Genomic DNA, 19,273 nt, shown 5'->3' with positions numbered 1-19,273 from the left:
TCTTCTTCTTCTTCTTCTTCTTCTGAATATCAACTGCTGAAATCCATAGGATGGGAGTGTGCTTTTGAGCTCAGGTCCTATTTGTAGGTTTCCCATAGGCATCTTGTTGACCACTCTGAGAACAGGATACTGAACTGCATAGCTATTGGCCTAATCCAGCAGGTTTTTATGTTCTTATGAAATCATATTATGTTCTTATAAAGTCACAATGTTTTGCTGCTGATTCAGGGCTTGGAAAGGGTGCCATGGATCACAATGGAACATACACTGAGTCAAAAGTCTATGTGTTGGTTATCTTTTCACTTAACAATTCCTAGATGACTTCCCTAATCTTTTCTTGTTCTCTAACCATAGGACCTGGAAAGAGTGGTTCTCAAAACTTGCCCCTCTGATATCACTTATGATGTTTTTAATCTACCATCCATTATTTAATAACGATGGTAGAATAAAATTATTTGGACAATGGGAACAGGTGTGGATTTTTTGGCTCAAAGATTTTTATACAGGTCAGCGACCCCTTATGACCCCTGAGTTACCGCAAAAAACTGACTGTGGCTATTGTTTTTTTCATTCCTGCCATTTGTTCATTCAAAAATCTCCAATCTGATTTTCTCCCCCTATCTTTCCATGAATGAAAATACAACCAGGGAGGCTTGTTTTCAGCAAAGACCAGGAAGAGAAAGAGGCAGTAGTCATTTGCACTTCCAGTTACAACCTCCAAGTCTGCTTTTTGAGTTAAGAGAAAAAGCCCACCTAAAGATTGTTGTTGTGTATTATCTCCTGTACAATAACTAGGCTGACTCTTACTGAAGTCTTGTTTTCCCAAAATACTATAATGTTTTATCAAATATGATATTTTGCAGCCAAGATTATGGTGTCTTTTGGTATTAGTTGATATTACATATTTTCTAGTATGGGGGTGTTTCTGTTGTGATATTATGACATGACGAGCTGCGAACGCTGCAGCAAGGTCACAAGACTCAAGAGTCATGTTTCCTCTCTGTGGGAATTACACTGGGCATACCAGCTCCCACACATGTGATGTCATTGTATTTTACTATTGTACACTTTACTTTCAGTTCTGCATCAGGAGGTGCAGACGTTTTAGAGACAGCTCTGAATTATGAGCTGCTACGCAGAGGCATACTCTGCTCTTTATCTACAATAAAGTAGATCTTAGCCAAATGGCTGGAGTGTGTGTTGTTTTCAAGCTGGGAACAACCGCATATTACATTGTGCCCCTGGACTCCAGAAGCCAGAGGGCACGGAAGCTTCGTCCGCCTTGGGGGTCAGTCTCTCAACTTGCCCCCGCGGGAAGTTTTATAACATTGGTAGCAGAGGATGGTTTCCGAACATCGGACCTCTGATGACTTCTGCCTGATGTTTATCTGCCGGCAAAGAAAGCAGCCTCAAACTGCGTACTTCATTCCGGGGGAGTTTTATTCGTGCTGAAGACGGCCGTTTCCCACTGTGAGAAGACGCGTTAATTGACTGTGAGTAGTACCGGACTGATTTACGAGGCAATAAACCTCAGAAGGCTAGGTTTGTTAGCTTAATTTGCTTTCTGAAGACAGAGAGTAAAAAGCCTGCTTTTTCGCCACTATGGCAAAGGATAGCAAGCAGAGCAGCAGCTCCCTTTGTCCAATGCTTACTGGACAAAATTACCAGTCATGGTTTTGAATAGCCTCCATGCCGGTTATAGTGCTATTGCATCACAGCTAGGTGCCCTGGATGCTCAAAACTTAACCGTTGCCAGAGTCTTCTCAACTTTGCTAAATGAGCAAGATCGTTGTGCTGCTCAAAATGAGGCTAATGGAAGGGGGAGAGAAGCAGAAGCGTCCTCAACCCCACCTAGTGGTCCAACTGAGCATGTGCAAGCTCTTAAAGTCATACGCTGCACAAACTGTGGAATGAGAGGACACAGTTTCCAGACCTGCAGAAAACCCAAGAAGGGATCTATCCAGAGCCAAAATGCAGCTGGATCTACAGGCAAAACGCAAGCCAAAGTCTACAAAGGGCGCACATTTGCATTGCTTACACAAGGCGTGCAGGAGCAGGATGACATTAACATTGACCTAGCGTGGGTTATAGACTCAGCTTGTTCGCACCACATGACCGCAAACAAGCGTTTATTTAAGACTTTTAAGAAGCTGGAATCCACCGTGTCGCAGGTGAGTGGAACACACCTGAAATTGACTGGAGTTGGAACTGTTTATCTTCAGAGTCTCCAGCTGTCTATCAGCAACGTGCTATATGTCCCAGAAATTGCCTACAATCTGCTAAGTGCATCGCAGCTTACCGAGAAGGGATGCGAGCTCAGACTGCGCAAAGGACTGTGCACAATTCTTAAGGATGGAGAAGCTATCTTTACAGCTCAGAAGAACAAAGATGGCCTATTCTTGCTGTCTTTTGAATCTACTGACTGTTGTTATGATGTTGTTGACTCTTATTTTGCAGGTGCTGCTAAGTCCAAGGAGACTACCAAACAGCCACGCAAAGAAAAGGTCACAAAATGTTTCCAGCAGGTTTCTGCTGATGTAATAGGACTTCTGCCAAAATCTAGAGGCGGAGCTACCTGTTATTTATTGCTGTCTGATCATTTCTCTAAATTCTCTTGGATTTATACTATGAAAAGTCCGCAGCAAGTCTTGGCCAAGTTCACTGAATTTTGTGCTAAGATACATTTCATGCATGATGGCAAAATTGAATGTTTGTATACTAATCAATTACCAGTGTTTGATTCACAGGAGTTCAAGGACTTCCTAAGTCAACATTGCATTCGGCACAAAGTTGCTGTCAGCCAATCATCATGGGACAAAGATTTGTGTGTTAAAATTAACACAGAATTACGTGAGGGTATGCAGGCGCAATTGCTAAGTGCAAAGCTGTCTGAACAGAATTGGGCTGAAAGCCTATCTGCCTTCACTTATGCTTGGGTCAGGAGTATTCCAAAAGGAATGGAATGCTCACCTTATGAGATACTGTTTAACAGAAAGCCTTATGTTAAGCATCTTAAGGTTTTTGGTTCTCAAATGTGGGTGGAATCACTTGAAGGTGCAACCATCCAAGGCATCTTTATGGGCTATGAGAAAGGTCAATACAGAATACTATTGCCTTCCTCTAACACAGTAATTCTTACTCAGGAGGTAGAACCTACTGTAAAGCCGGAGACACAGATTCTCCAAAGCTTTCCCATTGATGTCAATACATATGAGGATTCTGACACCAGCAGTAGCAGTGCAAGCTCAACCACAGCTAGTTCCGACACAGGTGAAACTGTCATTGAGAGAACTCATGCTAGTTCCAGGCCATCAGATGAAGATGATGTGCTAGGATCTTTAGAGCCACTGTTTACAATTGGTAAAGTTTCTCCAAAAAGTCCTGTTCAGGAGAAACTCAGCAAAGAAGATCTACATCTTGTGCGTAGATCTGAGAGAGTAACAAAGGGTCAGGCGCCCAAACGCTACTCTAAAGAGTTTGCAATCTCAGCTGTTGCAAATGTAGCTGTAGTTTGCACTCAGGCTCATTTCACAGGTGTGAAAAAGCCACCACAACAGGTTGCAAAGTTCAACACTGTTTCTGCCAACACACACAGAGCAAATGCTCTGGTCCCCTGGAGAGTTGGTTATCAAAGGCTTCAACTGGTAGAACCAGTCTCAGAGAGTTCCAAGGAAGGAACAAAGACATCAGATTCATACTGTGTATATGATAACTGTTTGTTTACGTCTGTTAATAATGCCTTAACTTACGCCGCTCTCACATTGTCTAATATCGGGGGAGGATGTTGTGATATTATGACATGACGAGCTGCGAACGCTGCAGCAAGGTCACAAGACTCAAGAGTCATGTTTCCTCTCTGTGGGAATTACACTGGGCATACCAGCTCCCACACATGTGATGTCATTGTATTTTACTATTGTACACTTTACTTTCAGTTCTGCATCAGGAGGTGCAGACGTTTTAGAGACAGCTCTGAATTATGAGCTGCTACGCAGAGGCATACTCTGCTCTTTATCTACAATAAAGTAGATCTTAGCCAAATGGCTGGAGTGTGTGTTGTTTTCAAGCTGGGAACAACCGCATATTACATTGTGCCCCTGGACTCCAGAAGCCAGAGGGCACGGAAGCTTCGTCCGCCTTGGGGGTCAGTCTCTCAACTTGCCCCCGCGGGAAGTTTTATAACAGTTTCTCTGTATCAATATTCATAGAATCATAGAGTTGGAAGGGACCACGGCCCTGAGATAAAGAGTCTCATGCTCTACTGACTAAGATATATTGACAATCATTGTCACTGAAAATGTTATGTTTTATAGCATTCCCCCGTGTTTAGCCAATTAGTCAAAGCTAGAAGTTGTGATGCATGCTATGTATAATATTTTAGTATTCTTGATACTGCTTGCCCATCTTTGGCCTGCATCTGTTCCATTGTATTACTTTTAATTCCTGCTTCTCCTCCCCACCCCAAAATTAATTACATTTGTATATTATTTAAGTATTGAATTAGAACCGTTGGGGGAGAAGGGAAAGAGAACCCTGGTTACATATTCCTTTACTGCAACTTTAACAAATCAATATGGAGTTAATTAGGACCAGGTTTCTGAATTCTTCTTAATTTTGTGTGTGTGTAAGGGTTGGTAACTGTCTTTAATAACTCACTGAAATTAGAAGAAATATTTTAAAATATATATAATTAATTCTCTTTTGTTTCCAGGGGGTATGATCTAGTTATCATTTCATTTTCTTTACTGGATGTGTAGTCTGACCTGTAATTCTGGAACTTTGTCTCCACCCCCATCGTTCAGCCTGAACACTGAGGTCCAGCGCCAAGGGCCTTCTGGCGTTTCCCTCACTGCAAGAAGCGAGGTTACAGGGAACCAGGCAGAGGGCCTTCTCGGTGGTGGCACCCGCCCTGTGGAACGCCCTCCCATTAGATGTCAAGGCAATAAGCAACTATCTGACTTTTAAAAGACATCTGAAGGCAGCCCTGTTTAGGGAAGTTTTTAATGTTTAATGTGTTTTTAATATTCAGTTGGGAGCCACCCAGAGTGGGGAAAGCCAGCCAGATGGGTGGGGTGAAAATAAATAAATAAATAAATAAATAAATAAATCAAACTAGATTTTATTCACTATACCATTATTTGTCTGAAGGATAGTATTAGTTTAGACAATGAGATAACAATGCCATTAGTCTGTAATAGTATTTATGCTCCATATTCCCAAATCTAGTACCAAATGTTCCAGGATTTAGCCTTAGGCACAGAATATTGATAGAATTAAAATTAAATGCGCCCCGCCTCCCTGGCTCTCTTAGATACAGGAGGGTGGCTAGGGCAGCTCAGAAGGGCCCTCGCGCAAACTCACACTCATGCAACAGTAGAAGGCTGGCGGGAAAGCTTAAAGCCCACTACTGCTACATAGCAGACAGATTGAAGAAAAGGAAGTACGAATTAGTCTGTACCATAGCTTGACCAATCGTGACTAAGAGTGGCTAGGAGCTGGATGGAGTGTAGACTCGCACACACTGGGCAGCTTCCGTTTTGACTTGAGATGTTAGTTTGGGGCTTCACAGAAATATGTAAAGCCATGAAGTGGGCGGGGCGGGGGGGGGGGCAGCCCACAATGGTGCCCCCCTGAGAGGTGCCACAACTGCACTTCAGCGTGCACCAGCTGAAAAAAAGCACTGGGTGTCATTAACAATGAATGAAAGTATAAATTACACATTTTATGTTCCCTGTTACAACAATTTTTGGATATAGTGCTATTGCTGATTTGTTTTACTAATGTTATTTTATATATGTGTGTGTTCTTTCTCATAGATAGATGATAGATAGATAGATGGATAGATAGATAGATAGATAGATAGATAGATAGATAGATATAATACAAACTTTTTCAAATAAAAAACAAAAACAAGATAAATATAGCATTTATGTTGACCAGCACCATGGTGCCAAAGAACTGAAGACTGAATGTAGCTCCTGGAAAAGGGAGCATCAATTTATATCCCCACATAAAATTGTTGAGAAAAAGAGGGCATTGCATCTACAAGCATTCAGAAGGTCAACAACGGAATGTTTTCAAAAGGCAAAGTTCATTGTGCACATGGTAGAGGCGGACTTCAGAATATGCAAGGTGACTTCACCTGCCATCAGCACTACAAGACATACCAACAAGACATACAGTAAGAAAGACAACCTACCTGTTCTAGAGATCGTGTTACTAGCAGCCTTCAGGAAATCTCTTATACTCAGGAAAGTTTCCTATGCATTTTAGAATACTGGGAGATCAAATGGGAAGTACTGACAATTATGTCCTCACCTGATGGATTGCTGCATCCTCCGTAACTGTGTTAGAATCACCTATGAGTAACACAGGGCCTGGCTTATCAGGAGCCTGTTGTGGTGTCAGAGTATTGGTACAGCTTCCGATTGGAAAAAGAATCTGGCTTTTCCGCGAGCCTGAAGTCAGTGAAACCTCGTGACAATAAGACTGAAGAAATGCCCGGACTCCGTCAATCCCCACAAACTGTGAGATAGGAGCACCATTAAAATGCACACTTCCATTGTCACACAGCTGAGAATTTTTCCACCTGCGAAGTCTGAGTGCCAGTACCACAAGGAGGAAGGCGAGGAACAAGCAGGAGACAAAAGCCACTGCAGTCACCAAGTAGAAGGTGAAATCTGACTGTGGGTCTTCAGATATTGGGACACTGCTCAGATCAGTCAGCGTGTCAGGGATGCTGTCTGCCAAGACCACAGTGACAGTGACTGAAGCCGACATTGGAGGCTGCCCATTGTCCTTCACTAAAACCACCAGGCTTTGCTTGAGGGCATCTTTCTCCAGAAAGAAGCGGGCTGTCCTGATCTCTCCTGTGTGGAGCCCCAGAGTGAAGAGCCCTGGCTCAGTGGCCTTGATCAGCTGGTAGGAGAGCCAGGCATTCTGGCCAGAGTCTGCATCCACGGCCACCACCTTAGTGACCAGGTAGCCTGGCTCAGAGGAGCGAGGGGCCAGCTCTATCCCCGTGGAGCCATCAGTGGGAGGGGTGGGGTACAGGATTTGGGGAGCATTGTCATTCTGGTCCAGGATGAAGAGAGTCACTGAGACATTGGAGCTTAGTGATGGAGAACCTCCATCCTGGGCCTTGACCAGGAACTTCATCTCTCTGATGTCTTCATAGTCAAAAGAACTCAGAGCATAGATGACCCCTGTCTCAGAGTTAATGGAGAGGTAGGAGGTAATAAGGAATTTGTCCGTGTTCCCTTCAATGATGGAATAACTTATTCTGGCATTTTCCTCCCAATCTGGATCGTTTGCTTTTAAGGACAATACTGGAGCTCCTCTTGGATTGTTCTCTGTGAAATAAGCCAAGTAAGATGATTCTGCAAAAAGAGGAGCGTTGTCGTTTGTGTCTAGGATTTGAAGTAGGATAAAAGTTGACACAGAGAGTGGTGGAATGCCATGGTCAGTAGCCGTGATAGTGATGTTGTAGTCTGCTGAGTTCTCTCTGTCAAGGTTACTGTGTGTCACCAAACTATAAAAGTTATCAAAAGACTGTTTTAGTTGGAAAGGGAGCTTACTGGGAATTGAACATGTGACCTCCCCATTGACCCCTGAATCTTCATCTTGTACATTAAGAAGGGCAATAACTGTTCCTATTGGTGAATTCTCAGAAATGGTATTGATGAAAAAGGTTATTGATAGTTCAGGTGCATTGTCATTAACATCCATAACAATTATCACAACTTTTGACCAGTCACTCAGCCCTCCTCCATCCTCAGCTTTCACCTCAAAGTCATATGAGGATGATTCCTCATAATCAAGGTTTCCCATTAAGGTAATTGTACCAGTTGTTGAGTTTAAAATAAACATTTTGGAATCCTTCTTTGTGATTTTTTTGAATGAATATTTTATCTCTCCGTTTTGTCCTTCATCCAGATCAGTAGCACTAACTGTAGCAATGCTGGACCCGTTCAGAATGTTCTCCTTGATGCTAATTTCATAGATTGGTTTGCTGAAAACCGGTGCATTGTCATTTGCATCTAAAACAATGACTTGGATGTTAGCAGTGCTGGACCTGACTGGATCGCCTCCATCAGTAGCTGTGAGGATCAAATTGAAAACAGATTGTTCTTCCCGGTCCAGATTTTCCCCCAACACCAGCTCAGCAGATTTGGCACCATTTTCTTCAACTTGCACCTCTAGAGAAAAATGGCTACTGCCTGTGAGTTGGTAGGTCTGTATAGAATTTATGCCTAGGTCTGGATCCTGAGCTTCAGGCAGAGGGAACCGGGATCCGGAAGTAGATGCCTCACTGATTTTCAGTTCCTGTTTCCCCGATGAGAACTGGGGAGCATTATCGTTTATATCAATAATTTCCACTTGAACCCCATAGATCTCTATTTTGCTCTCAATTATAACATCAAAACTTAAAACACACCTTTCTGCCCTTCCGCATACTTCCTCTCTGTCTATTCTCTGAGAGGTTTGTAAATGGCCACTGTTGTAATTCAAAGCAAAATACTGACTCATACCTGTCCTGGTAACAATCCGTAGTCCATGGTCTGAAAGATGATTTCTATCCACTCCTAGGTCTTTTGCAATATTCCCCACAAAAGATCCTTTCTGCATCTCCTCGGGAATGGAATAATGAATTTTCCCAGAAACCATCTTCCAAGCAAGCACAATTATGAGGCATTGTAAGACCCTTTCTTTGCAGATCCACAGCCTCTGATTTTCTTCCATTATCTTGCAACAGGATCAATGCTAGGACTCAGGAGCTTCTGGGTTTTAAATTAGTGGTTTTTAAAAAATAAAAAGTAAAAGTTGTCCCTGTTAACAGTGCCTGCAATATCTGTGCAAGTTTGATGCATCAGATATTTTGTGCTTGTGTTTTAAGAATACTGCGGCTGGGTGGGCTGAATATCTGTTTTCCTGTGCCAGATTAGTGAACAGCGACACTCAGAGGCTCAGCTGAAAACTGGAGATTATTTTTCCTGCATTGGTAGTCCTGTATTTGCCATTATAAAACCATTATTTTGCTTTAAGAATGGGCATAACATGAGTATATATTTTTATAAGTAAAAAATTGCCCTAAAGAAACAACATCAAACATTTAGACTTCAGATAAATTTGTACTGGTTGTGGTTGTTGGCTATTACAATAAAAAAAGGCTGGTGTTTTATGCATTTATTGACAACTCTACATAAAATAGTGCGTATAAGAGATTGTTCACTTATTTTAATAAAATAGGACTAAATTCCATGCATGAACACAGATGTTAATTCATTGGCTTCAGCCTTCAAAAGTCAGGCATCAGAGCCTTGAGAGCTACCAGTATTTATTCTGATGCCCCACATTATAATATCCTTCTATCATAGTTCACCAGGTGGAATTACTATTAAAGAATATAGAATTTTTGTCACTGATCTGATGTTTCCATCAGATTTGCCCAGTCCGTAGCCTAGCTACAGAGAAATAAAGGTTACTTTAAAATGTGTAGAATTAGATGTGGGTCTTTTCTTCCTTAGCCTATGTAAATGTAGTTAATTATGCTTAAACCCTTTCAATGTAGAAATAGGTATGTCCATGGTGGAAGGAAGAAGTTTGTGTTCCAAGCTATACAAATAAGCCTATACCTATTTGTGCTTGTGCATCGTCCTTTAAGACCTCTGGAGGGAGGATATACACAAGAGAGCTGAAGCTAGGAGCAGCCGCCATCATGGGCTGTTATCCCTTTGTAAGAAAGGGAGATCATTTACCTCAACCAGTTAGGATGAGGTTTGGCCATCTCTGTAAGGCCCTGAGCCCTTAACTGCAGGTCAGTACTGAGGTTTGATTTAAAAATTCAAAAGGAACTACACAGTTCCCAAAAGTGTAATTCCATGTCTGCTTTGGTTCTTTTACTTTATAAAGGAATTGTACCTTTCATTTCCCTGAGTTGTTGGTGTTGGCAGCCTTTTGGGAAGGTGGCTGTGGAGATGAAGCCAGTGGACAGAAGCAGTCTTCCTCCCACTGTGGCCAGCAGCCAAGCCAAGGCTCTGTTGGCAACCAAGGAAGGAGTGGCACTAGTGTTGGTTTTTTTCATTTTGTGTCATTTATGTAAATTGTGCTGTCTATGTAAAAACCTGGTACACGTCATTTTTATAATTTGACGTTTCTCTGTATTTGCTGTGACTGTGAGACCATACCTTCCAACATTTCTCTGATGAAAATAGGGATGTCCAGTGTTATTTTCCTAGAAAAAGAGGTGCTGGAACTCACCATGGATGCCTCCCTTGTTCTCTTGGAATGGCAATGGTGCCCACCTGCTGGAACTGAGTTCTGGTGAGTTCTGGCTGAAAAAAAAACCCTTGGCCGTCCCATTCCATGTCCCTCCAACATTTCTCTGATGAAAATACGGACATACCCTCCAACATTTCTTTGATGAAAATAGGAACATCCTAAGGAAAAGTGGGACATTCCAGGATCAAATCAGAAACCAGGATGGGTTCTGTAAATCTGGAGCCTGGACCACTGTAGAATCCTTCAGAGAATGCTTTCTTAGATTCTTAAAGCAAAATTAATTTTTTTAGAACTATGGTAACTGTAGTTTTAATCTCAGGACCATAATCCAGAGAAAGATTAAATCAATCAAGTTTATGTCTGTTTTACATACTTACTGATTTCAATACCATGCCCATTTTCTGGATTGCATCTGCAGTGTGCCGACCTCACTGCTGCATTGCCCCCTTGTGGTAAAGGGCAGCGACTCACCTGCCAGGAGGTCAGGCTGTCCACCACGCTGTGTCCACCACTGCCTGAAGCTATGCATGAATGATTTTAACTCTCCCCATAAAGATGCATTTTCATCACTGAAAATCTCCATACTTTTTTCAGTCATTTTTTCAGTTATTAAGGTGGAAGTAATCAGAACTGCATGATATTGGTGGCTACATCATAATTACAGCATTATCTTCTTGCATTGCACTGAGCCAGCCATTTTAAGGAACTCCAAAATAACTTTATTGAGTTTAAGTAGCAAAAGTTGTACATTCCTAAAAAAAAAACCTTGTCAAAAAAATAAAAAATAAAATTCCTTCCAGTAACACCTTAGAGACCAACTAAGTTTGTTCTTGGTATGACTCTAGGTTGGTCTCTAAGGTGCTACTGGAAGTAATTTTTTTATTTTGTTTTGACTATGGCAGACCAACACAGCTACCTTGTTGTTGTTCAGTCGTTCAGTCGTGTCCGACTCTTCGTGACCCCATGAACCAGAGCCTATCTTTCACTGCCTCCAGCAGTTTGGCCAAACTCATGCTAGTTGCTTCAAGAACACTGTCCAACCATCTCATCCTCTGTTGTCCCCTTCTCCTTGTGCCCTCCATCTTTCCCAACAGCAGGGTCTTTTCTAGGGAGTCTTCTCTTCTCATGAGGTGGCCAAAGTACTGGAGCCTCAACTTCAGGATCTGTCCTTCAGATCTTGTTACGGCTACCTACCTGTAACTAAAACCTGATCAGTCATGTGAAGGCTGTTTTATCACTTGCACACCCTCTTATCTGCTGAAAAGATAACTGTGCGTAAGCATTCTGCTGCAGGATCACCGAGTGGTTTGGCTACAAACCCGAGTAGCTTCACAGAAAAGAGACAAATGTCTGTTCTTGCATACCATCCATCACTGACAACCGTATTATAAAAGGTTAAAAAGAAATACTAGATCACAAAGCTGTGCTGGTGTATGTGCCTCTCTATTGCCTTAAATAAATATAGTTTAGATTGTATGCAGCTGACCAAACCTTAGTCCTGCTCATTTCCCCTCTCCAGCAACCTCCTGCATTGCGGCACGCAAGTGGAAAAGCCAAGTATCTTTGTCACTTCTGTGATAGAACAAAGACTATTGGCCTTCGTGTGACTGCTTCTAACCTGGTCAGAAGGTGGATTTCGATATACGTTATGTACAATAAAGGTCTTTAGGAATAGTACACAAGTTTCCTATCAAAACAAAATCTGATCCAGCTTTCTGTTATCCTAAGGATATTTGTTTAAAATACGACATAGATCAAAATACATTACAGTGGTACCTCGGGTTAAGAACTTAATTTGTTCCGGAGGTCCGTTCTTAACCTGAAACTGTTCTTAACCTGAAGCACCACTTTAGCTAATGGGGCCTCCCGCTGCCGCTGTGCCGCTAGAGCATGATTTCTGTTCTTATCCTGAAGAAAGTTCTTAACCTGAAGCGTTATTTCTGGGTTAGCGGAGTCTGTAACCTGAAGCGTATGTAACCTGAGGTACCACTGTATTTATTAGAATCAATAAAGTAAGTGCTTCATCATTTAATGAAACACCATCTCTCTTTACATCTTTATTACAGAAAACATAAACAGATTTTTCCAGGATTTGTTATTTTAGAAATTCTTTTAAATTTCATAAAATATAATCTATTGAATAATGGGGGCCAAAGTATTAAAATTCATGTACTCACCTGATGGATTGCTGCCTCCTCCGTAAGTGTGTTAGAATCACCTATGAGTAATATAGGATCTGGCTTATCAGGAGCCTGTTGTGCTGTCAGAGTATTGGTACAGCTTCCGATTGGAAAAAAAATCTGACTTTTCCGAGAGCCTGACGTCAGTGAAACCTCATGACAATAAGACTGCAGAAATGCCCGGACTCCGTCAATCCCCACAAACTGTGAGATAGGAGCACCACTGAAATTCAAACTTCCATTATCACATAGCTGAGAGTTTTTCCACCTGCGAAGTTTGAGTGCCAATAACACAAGGAGGAAGGCGAGAAACAAGCAGGAGACAAAAGCCATTGCAGTCACCAAGTAGAAGGTGAGATCTGACTGTGGGTCTTCAGATACTGGGACACTGCTCAGATCAGTCAACATGTCAGGGATGCTGTCTGCCAAGACCACAGTGACAGTGACTGAAGCCGACATTGGAGGCTGCCCATTGTCCTTCACTAAAACCACCAGGCTTTGCTTGAGGGCATCTTTCTCCAGGAAGAATCGGGCCGTCCTGATCTCTCCTGTGTGGAGCCCCAGAGTGAAGAGCCCTGGCTCGATGGCCTTGATCAGCTGGTAGGAGAGCCAGGCATTCTGGCCAGAGTCTGCATCCACGGCCACCACCTTAGTGACCAGGTAGCCTGGCTCAGAGGAGCGAGGGGCCAGCTCTATCCCCGTGGAGCCGTCGGTGGGAGGGGAGGGGTACAGGATTTGGGGAGCATTGTCATTCTGGTCCAGGATGAAGAGAGTCACCGAGACGTTGGAGCTGAGTGGTGGAGAGCCTCCGTCCTGGGCCTTGACCAGGAACTTAATTTCCCGAAACTCTTCATAATCAAAGGTTCTCAAGGCATAGCCAACCCCTGTTTCTGAATTAATGGAAAGGTATGAGGAGAGTGAGGAATCAAACATTTGACTTTCAATGATGGAATAGGTTGTTTTTGAATTTTCCCCCCAGTCTGGATCCTTTGTTTTCAGAGAAAATATGGAGTCCCCTCTCTGGTTGTTCTCTACAATGTAAAAAGTGTATTCCGGTTGTATAAAGTATGGAGCATTGTCATTCTTGTCTAAAACCTGAAGAAGGATTACGGTGGTTGATGAAAGAGGTGGCATGCCTTGATCTGAGGCTGAGATAGTGATGTTGTAGGCTGCTACTTGCTCCCTGTCCAGTGGTCTAGCAATGACCATAGTGTAATAGTTAGCATTTGCTTTTGTTAATTGGAAAGGGATATTACTAGGAATAGAGCATATGACTTTCCCATTCTCTCCTGAATCGTCATCATGCACGTTTATCAAGGCAATGGCAGTTCCTGCTTGAGAATCCTCAGGAACTGAATTGGCAAGTGATCTGACAGCTATTTCGGGTGCATTGTCATTAACATCACTTACAAAAATCTCAACTTCTGATATATTAAATAGTCCTCCCCCATCAATGGCCTGAATCTCTATTTCATACAATGTAGATTCTTCATAATCCAGCTTCCCCACAAGAATAATTTCACCTGTCTCTGAGTTTATATGGAAGTTCTGAGAAGCTGTGTCAGATATTTTTCTGAAGGAGTATGTTATTTCTTTGTTGAATCCTTCATCCAGGTCAGTGGCTTTTACTGTGACTACTGTATAGCCTGTGGGCACATTTTCTGCAATGGTCACTTTGTATACAGGTTGGCTAAAAATGGGTGCATTGTCATTTGCATCAAGGACAATAATATGGATTTGGGTTGTGCCAGATTTGGGTGGATCCCCCCCATCAAAGGCGGTGAGAATAAGATCATGCACATTTTGTTCTTCTCGGTCCAGTGATGTTTCCAGTACAATCTCTGCATATTTTGCACTATCCAATCTAGTTTGCAGATCCAGAGAAAAGTGTCTGTTTGCACTCAGCTTATAATTCTGGACAGAATTCATCCCTAAATCTGGATCCTGGGCATCTTCCAGACGGAATCGTGTCCCACGTTCAGTCGTCTCACTGATTTTTATCTGGAGTTGGGCTGATTTGAAGCTTGGAGCATTGTCATTGACATCAATTATTTCTACTTCAATTGTATAAATCTTCATTGCATCTTCTATAATAACTTCACAATTAAAGAGACATCTTTGTATCTGGGGACAGGTCTGCTCTCTGTCCAGTCTTTCCTTTATGTATAAATGGCCATTCTTATTGTTTAAAGCAAAATATTCCATCTTACCTCTGCAAACAAAGCTGACTCCATAATGTGAGAAATCCTTTATATCCAGTCTAAGATCCTTTGCAACATTCCCCACAAAGGAACCTTTTGGCATTTCCTCGGGAACAGAGTAATGAATCTGTTCAGTAGCAGTCTCACATACGATGCAAAAAAATATGATGAAAATGAAAGCTGTGTCCTTGTAGAACCGAAGACAGAAATGTCTTGCAACAGCCATTTCCAAATGTTATCTTCTTACTTTCAGTCCCTTAAACCTGGATGCTCTGAATCTATTGTTTGCCAATATTTTAGGAAAAAATAAAATAGCAAATCCAATGGATGGTTTCCCAGATCTTCTTTGTTTCTGTTCCCTTGCTTTCTTTTTCTAGGTGGAGCGGCAGGAGTGAGCATCTCTTGGTGCATTTCTCTGCCTGATTAGGGAGCAGCGACACCCAGAGTCTCAACAAAAAACTGCACCAGCATGTTACAATATTTTAATGTATTTTAATATTTGTTGGAAGCTGCCCAGAGTGGCTGGGGAGACCCAGCTAGATGGGTGGGGTGCAAATAAATTATTATTATTATTATTATTATTATTATTATTATTATTATTACTACTACTACTACTACTACTACAATAATTCTTCAGATGGGGCATATGCCTTTTGTACTTTCATTCTGATATAGGAATATCTATCATTCTCAGCAAATGATCCTCCTGGGAGAAGCTCGAAAGTAAAACAACTCAGAGGATCTTGCTTTACTTACAATAACAATGCATAAAATTAAATAAAAAATACCTTCCAGTAGCACCTTAGAGACCTTAGAGAGTTGTTTATTTTTTATTTTGTTTTGACTATGGCAGACCAACACGGCTACCTACCTGTAAATGCATAAAATTGTCCAGCGTGTTCCTATTGCAATGCATTTAGGTACATGCTCATATATGCTAGTGATGTTGGTTGAGATTTACAAATTATAATTGTCATTCTTCTCCCCGCTCCCCATAGCAAGCAGTGGATCAGGGGCAGCTAGGACCAGGACCCTAACTAATGTTTAAACATTTCAGTTATTGATTCAAAAAAATTGTGGATTAGGCTGCAGCAAACTGTAGCTTTTTATATAGTCATGCTGTGTTCTGGGTATTTTGCATCATGTTTTGTATTACGGCAGGATTATTTTATGTATGATTCCCACCTACCGACACATCTTACATACACTTTTAATGATCAGTGTGCTAATGAATTTCCTAAATATAATGAAGTCCCACTCATATAGCTGTTATCCAGGATTACAGTTCCACACAGCCATTCTGGGAGTGCAGCAACCTTATATGTATTCCATATGTTCTAAAAAATATATCCAGCGTCAAAATTTCTGTTATATGTAACACCGAGACATACATTTTAAGGTGACATTCCCCCCCCCAAAAAAAAACTGAGTGAATCTGGTATTGCATAGCATATTTGCATATGTTGTTATTTGCTGGTGTATTGAATCTGAGTTTGTTTTAGCATTGTTTAAAATGGTTGGAAATGGCTATTGAGTATGGTGATCCCAGTGTGAATAAGGGGGGGGGGGGAATGCCCTATAGCATCTCCATCGCGCTTCCACTCCTTTGCTCCCCTGCAAGTATGCAGTGTGGCTTAGGATCAGCGTTAATCTTTTAAACTTACCTCACATGGAAGACTTGTCTTTCTTGATAGTTTTCATTGCCCTTTTCTGTACTTCTTTTAAGTTATGCTATATTCTTTTGAAGCATCATCAGGAACAGCACAATATTCTCGAAGCATGGTTTTTATAACTTTTTATAACAGCTTACTTACTTACTTACTTAGGTTTATTGCAGCTTTAAGCTCATATATATAACAGCAAAATAGAAAATTCTTTCCAGTAGCACCTTAGAGACAAACTGAGTTTGTTCTTGGTATGAGCTTTCGTGTGCATGCACACTTCTTCAGATAGGTGTTTTGACAATGGCAGATCAACACGGCTACTCACCTGTAACTGTGTATATATAACAGCTTTTGCATTGTGTTCTTGCTCTGTTCTGATTTCTGATTGACAGCTGCAGGGCACTTACCTGACCACTTCAAGTGGCAATTCATGATGATCCCAAAAGATCTTTATTGACTACTGGTAACTAATTCAGTGGAAGACAGGAGTGCCTGGTGTGCTCTAGTCCATGGGTTCACGAAGAGTCGGACACGACTAAACAACTAAACAACAGCAACAACTAATATAATGCCAGTGCCCCCTATACAACACCTTTTTTATTTGTACCTGTGATACTAATTCTATATTCTGATGTAGCTCAAAGGTGCCATCTAGAGTGGCTGGGATTTCACGCCACCACAGTGAACCCTAAATAGACAGCAATTCCCTGTTGGAGTTTTGAATATACCGGTACATCCTTAAGTTGGTTCATTTCTCCCACTGGGTAACTGGCCAGAACTAGCTGGTTTCTCTCTCTCTCTCTCTAATTGTTTTTATTAAAGATTATCTTGGGCTACAAAAGTGTGTACATTGTCTTTATTTTCATATCATTAAGTCCTTTCTGCAGATCAGTTATATTCTGATATGCAAGTTCAGGGTTGTTTAGAACGTGGAAGAAGTTTCTAAGTAAATTTCTGATTGGCCACAGAAACCACAGAGCTAATCTCATGTTTTGACTAAGCAACAATTCATCTCCACCAAAGATCCTTTGCAATATGCCCCACAAAGGAACCTTTTGCCATTTCCTTGGGGACTGCATAATGAATCTGTTCAGTAGCAGTCTAACATACGATGCAAAAAATATATATGATAAAAATGAAAACGGCATTTCCATGTGCTCTGGCACTCATCACAGTGTCCCATTGTGCCAGAAGCGGTTTAGTCATGCTGGCCACATGATCTGGAAAGTTGTCAGTGGACAAACACAGGCTCCCTTGGCCTGAAGCAAGATGAGTGCTGCACCCCATAGTCGCCTTTGACTGGACTTAACTGTCCAGGAGTCTTTTACCTTTACCTTTTCCTTTCTTTTCCACTTTTACCAACCTCCTCTCCGCCCATTTTTCAATACTGGATGCAGTGAAATGGCAATTACCGCGCCCTAACCTTGTGACACACAGCTTGTGAAACTGAACACTATTGCAAACATATGTGTTGGTAATAATACACACTGGTCTTTTCATTACCGATCACAGTCCTATTGGGAGATGTTTTCCAATCCAAGTTACTTAAAAGTAGTGTCTTCTGGAACAGGAGAGTCCTTCCTTCTGTTTGTAAAGCTGCCCCTCATCATATTGATCCCAGGGGGAGTTACAACAAACTATAGACCTGAGCCAAGCAGGTCAAATACCATAAAACATAAAACTCAATACAAAACATCTCAAACATACACAGTAATTCTAAAAATGGGCCCTTATGTTTCAGGTGATACCCTAACAGCTACCGGCCACAGTACCTACCCCTCTCCAAAAGCCTGAGCAAAGAGGTTTGTCCTTAAGTGGCACAGAAAGCACAGTAAGATCAGTGACAAAAGTGAGGCACTAACATAGAGAATGTTCTTTCCTGCATGCACCTCCCCCACTTTCATAGATAGGGGAACAATGTGAATGTACCCACAGAGAGAAACCAAACTGGACAGTTTCATACAGAAGCAGATATTCCTTTGTTGAATTGGGATCAGAAATGTACAGACACTCAGCATCAGTTCTTCAGGACCAGTGCTGTGTGGACAAGACTGGCTGTACCATTCAGCAATCTGGGAGGTGCATTCTGTGCTTAGCTGTATCTTCTGAGCCATCTACACGGATAGCTCCATGTAGAGTGCATCACTGTATACCATGTTTCTCCTAAAATAAGACACCGTCTTATATTTTTTCCCCCTCAACAAAACACAGTATGGCTTATTTTCAGGGGATGTCTTATTTTAACCGCATCGCATCAGTACTCTGCATAGCCACGCCTCTCCAGGCTGTTTTAATGGGAGGTGCCGCATCACTATGGCTTATTTTCGGGGTATGGCTTATTTTCGGGGAACGGCTTATATTTCGCAAATGCATAGAAATCCTGCCATGGCTTATTTTATGGCCATGGCTTATTTTAGGAGAAACACGGTAGTAATCCATTCAGGTGATTACCAGAGCTTGGGTTGCAGTAGCAGAACAACTGTAGCTGAAGAACCTGCCAAAGCAGGTAACAGGCACTCTTCGCCAGATATGTCACTTCAGACTCCAGTGACAATGGAGAATTCAACAACAGCCCCAGAAGACAATGTGGTTCCTTTAAAGACAATTGCTACCTTTTCCAGAACAACCTAGTCCTCAGATCTGGAAACTGCCAACCTACCATGTCTGCATCTTGTCAGAATTTAGCTTCAACTTAATGGCCCATATCCAGCTCAATACTACCTGCAGATACTGATTCAGGACCTGAATGGCTTCTCTTGCTTCTGAAGATATGCAAAAAAATGGACCTGAGTGTCATCTAAGTGTCGGTGACACAGCCCTCCAAATCCCCTCATGAGACCCCTAGAGGTTCTTACAACCATCTTATAGAAGTTACGCAAATAAGATTACTTTGAAGCAAAACGTGATCTGGCTTTGCTATTACCATCAATAGCAAATTTTACACTCA

At 41.8% G+C, this 19,273-nt stretch overlaps 2 protein-coding genes across 2 annotated transcripts; both read right to left on the bottom strand.

Moving 5' to 3' along the window:
- Window positions 1–6,306: 6,306 nt before the first annotated feature.
- LOC117049625 (protocadherin gamma-A6-like) lies at window positions 6,307–8,667 on the bottom strand. Its single transcript, XM_033154426.1, has one exon. It carries the CDS (start codon window positions 8,665–8,667, stop codon window positions 6,307–6,309), a length of 2,361 nt encoding a protein of 786 aa, XP_033010317.1.
- A 3,764-nt stretch (window positions 8,668–12,431) lies between these two features.
- Window positions 12,432–14,970, bottom strand: LOC117049508 (protocadherin gamma-A4-like). The gene has a single exon (XM_033154234.1). It carries the CDS (start codon window positions 14,886–14,888, stop codon window positions 12,447–12,449), a length of 2,442 nt encoding a protein of 813 aa, XP_033010125.1. The 5' UTR covers window positions 14,889–14,970; the 3' UTR covers window positions 12,432–12,446.
- Window positions 14,971–19,273: the final 4,303 nt, after the last annotated feature.

The sequence above is a fragment of the Lacerta agilis genome, chromosome 7 (genome assembly GCF_009819535.1).
Source record: "Lacerta agilis isolate rLacAgi1 chromosome 7, rLacAgi1.pri, whole genome shotgun sequence".
NCBI classification, from domain to species: domain Eukaryota; kingdom Metazoa; phylum Chordata; class Lepidosauria; order Squamata; family Lacertidae; genus Lacerta; species Lacerta agilis.
This window is presented reverse-complemented; position numbering and strand designations above follow the sequence as displayed.

Coding starts and splice junctions, on each gene's coding strand:
- LOC117049625 (XM_033154426.1), bottom strand. CDS start 8,667: ATGGTTTCTGGGAAAATTCATTATTCCATTCCCGAGGAGATGCAGAAA.
- LOC117049508 (XM_033154234.1), bottom strand. CDS start 14,888: ATGGCTGTTGCAAGACATTTCTGTCTTCGGTTCTACAAGGACACAGCT.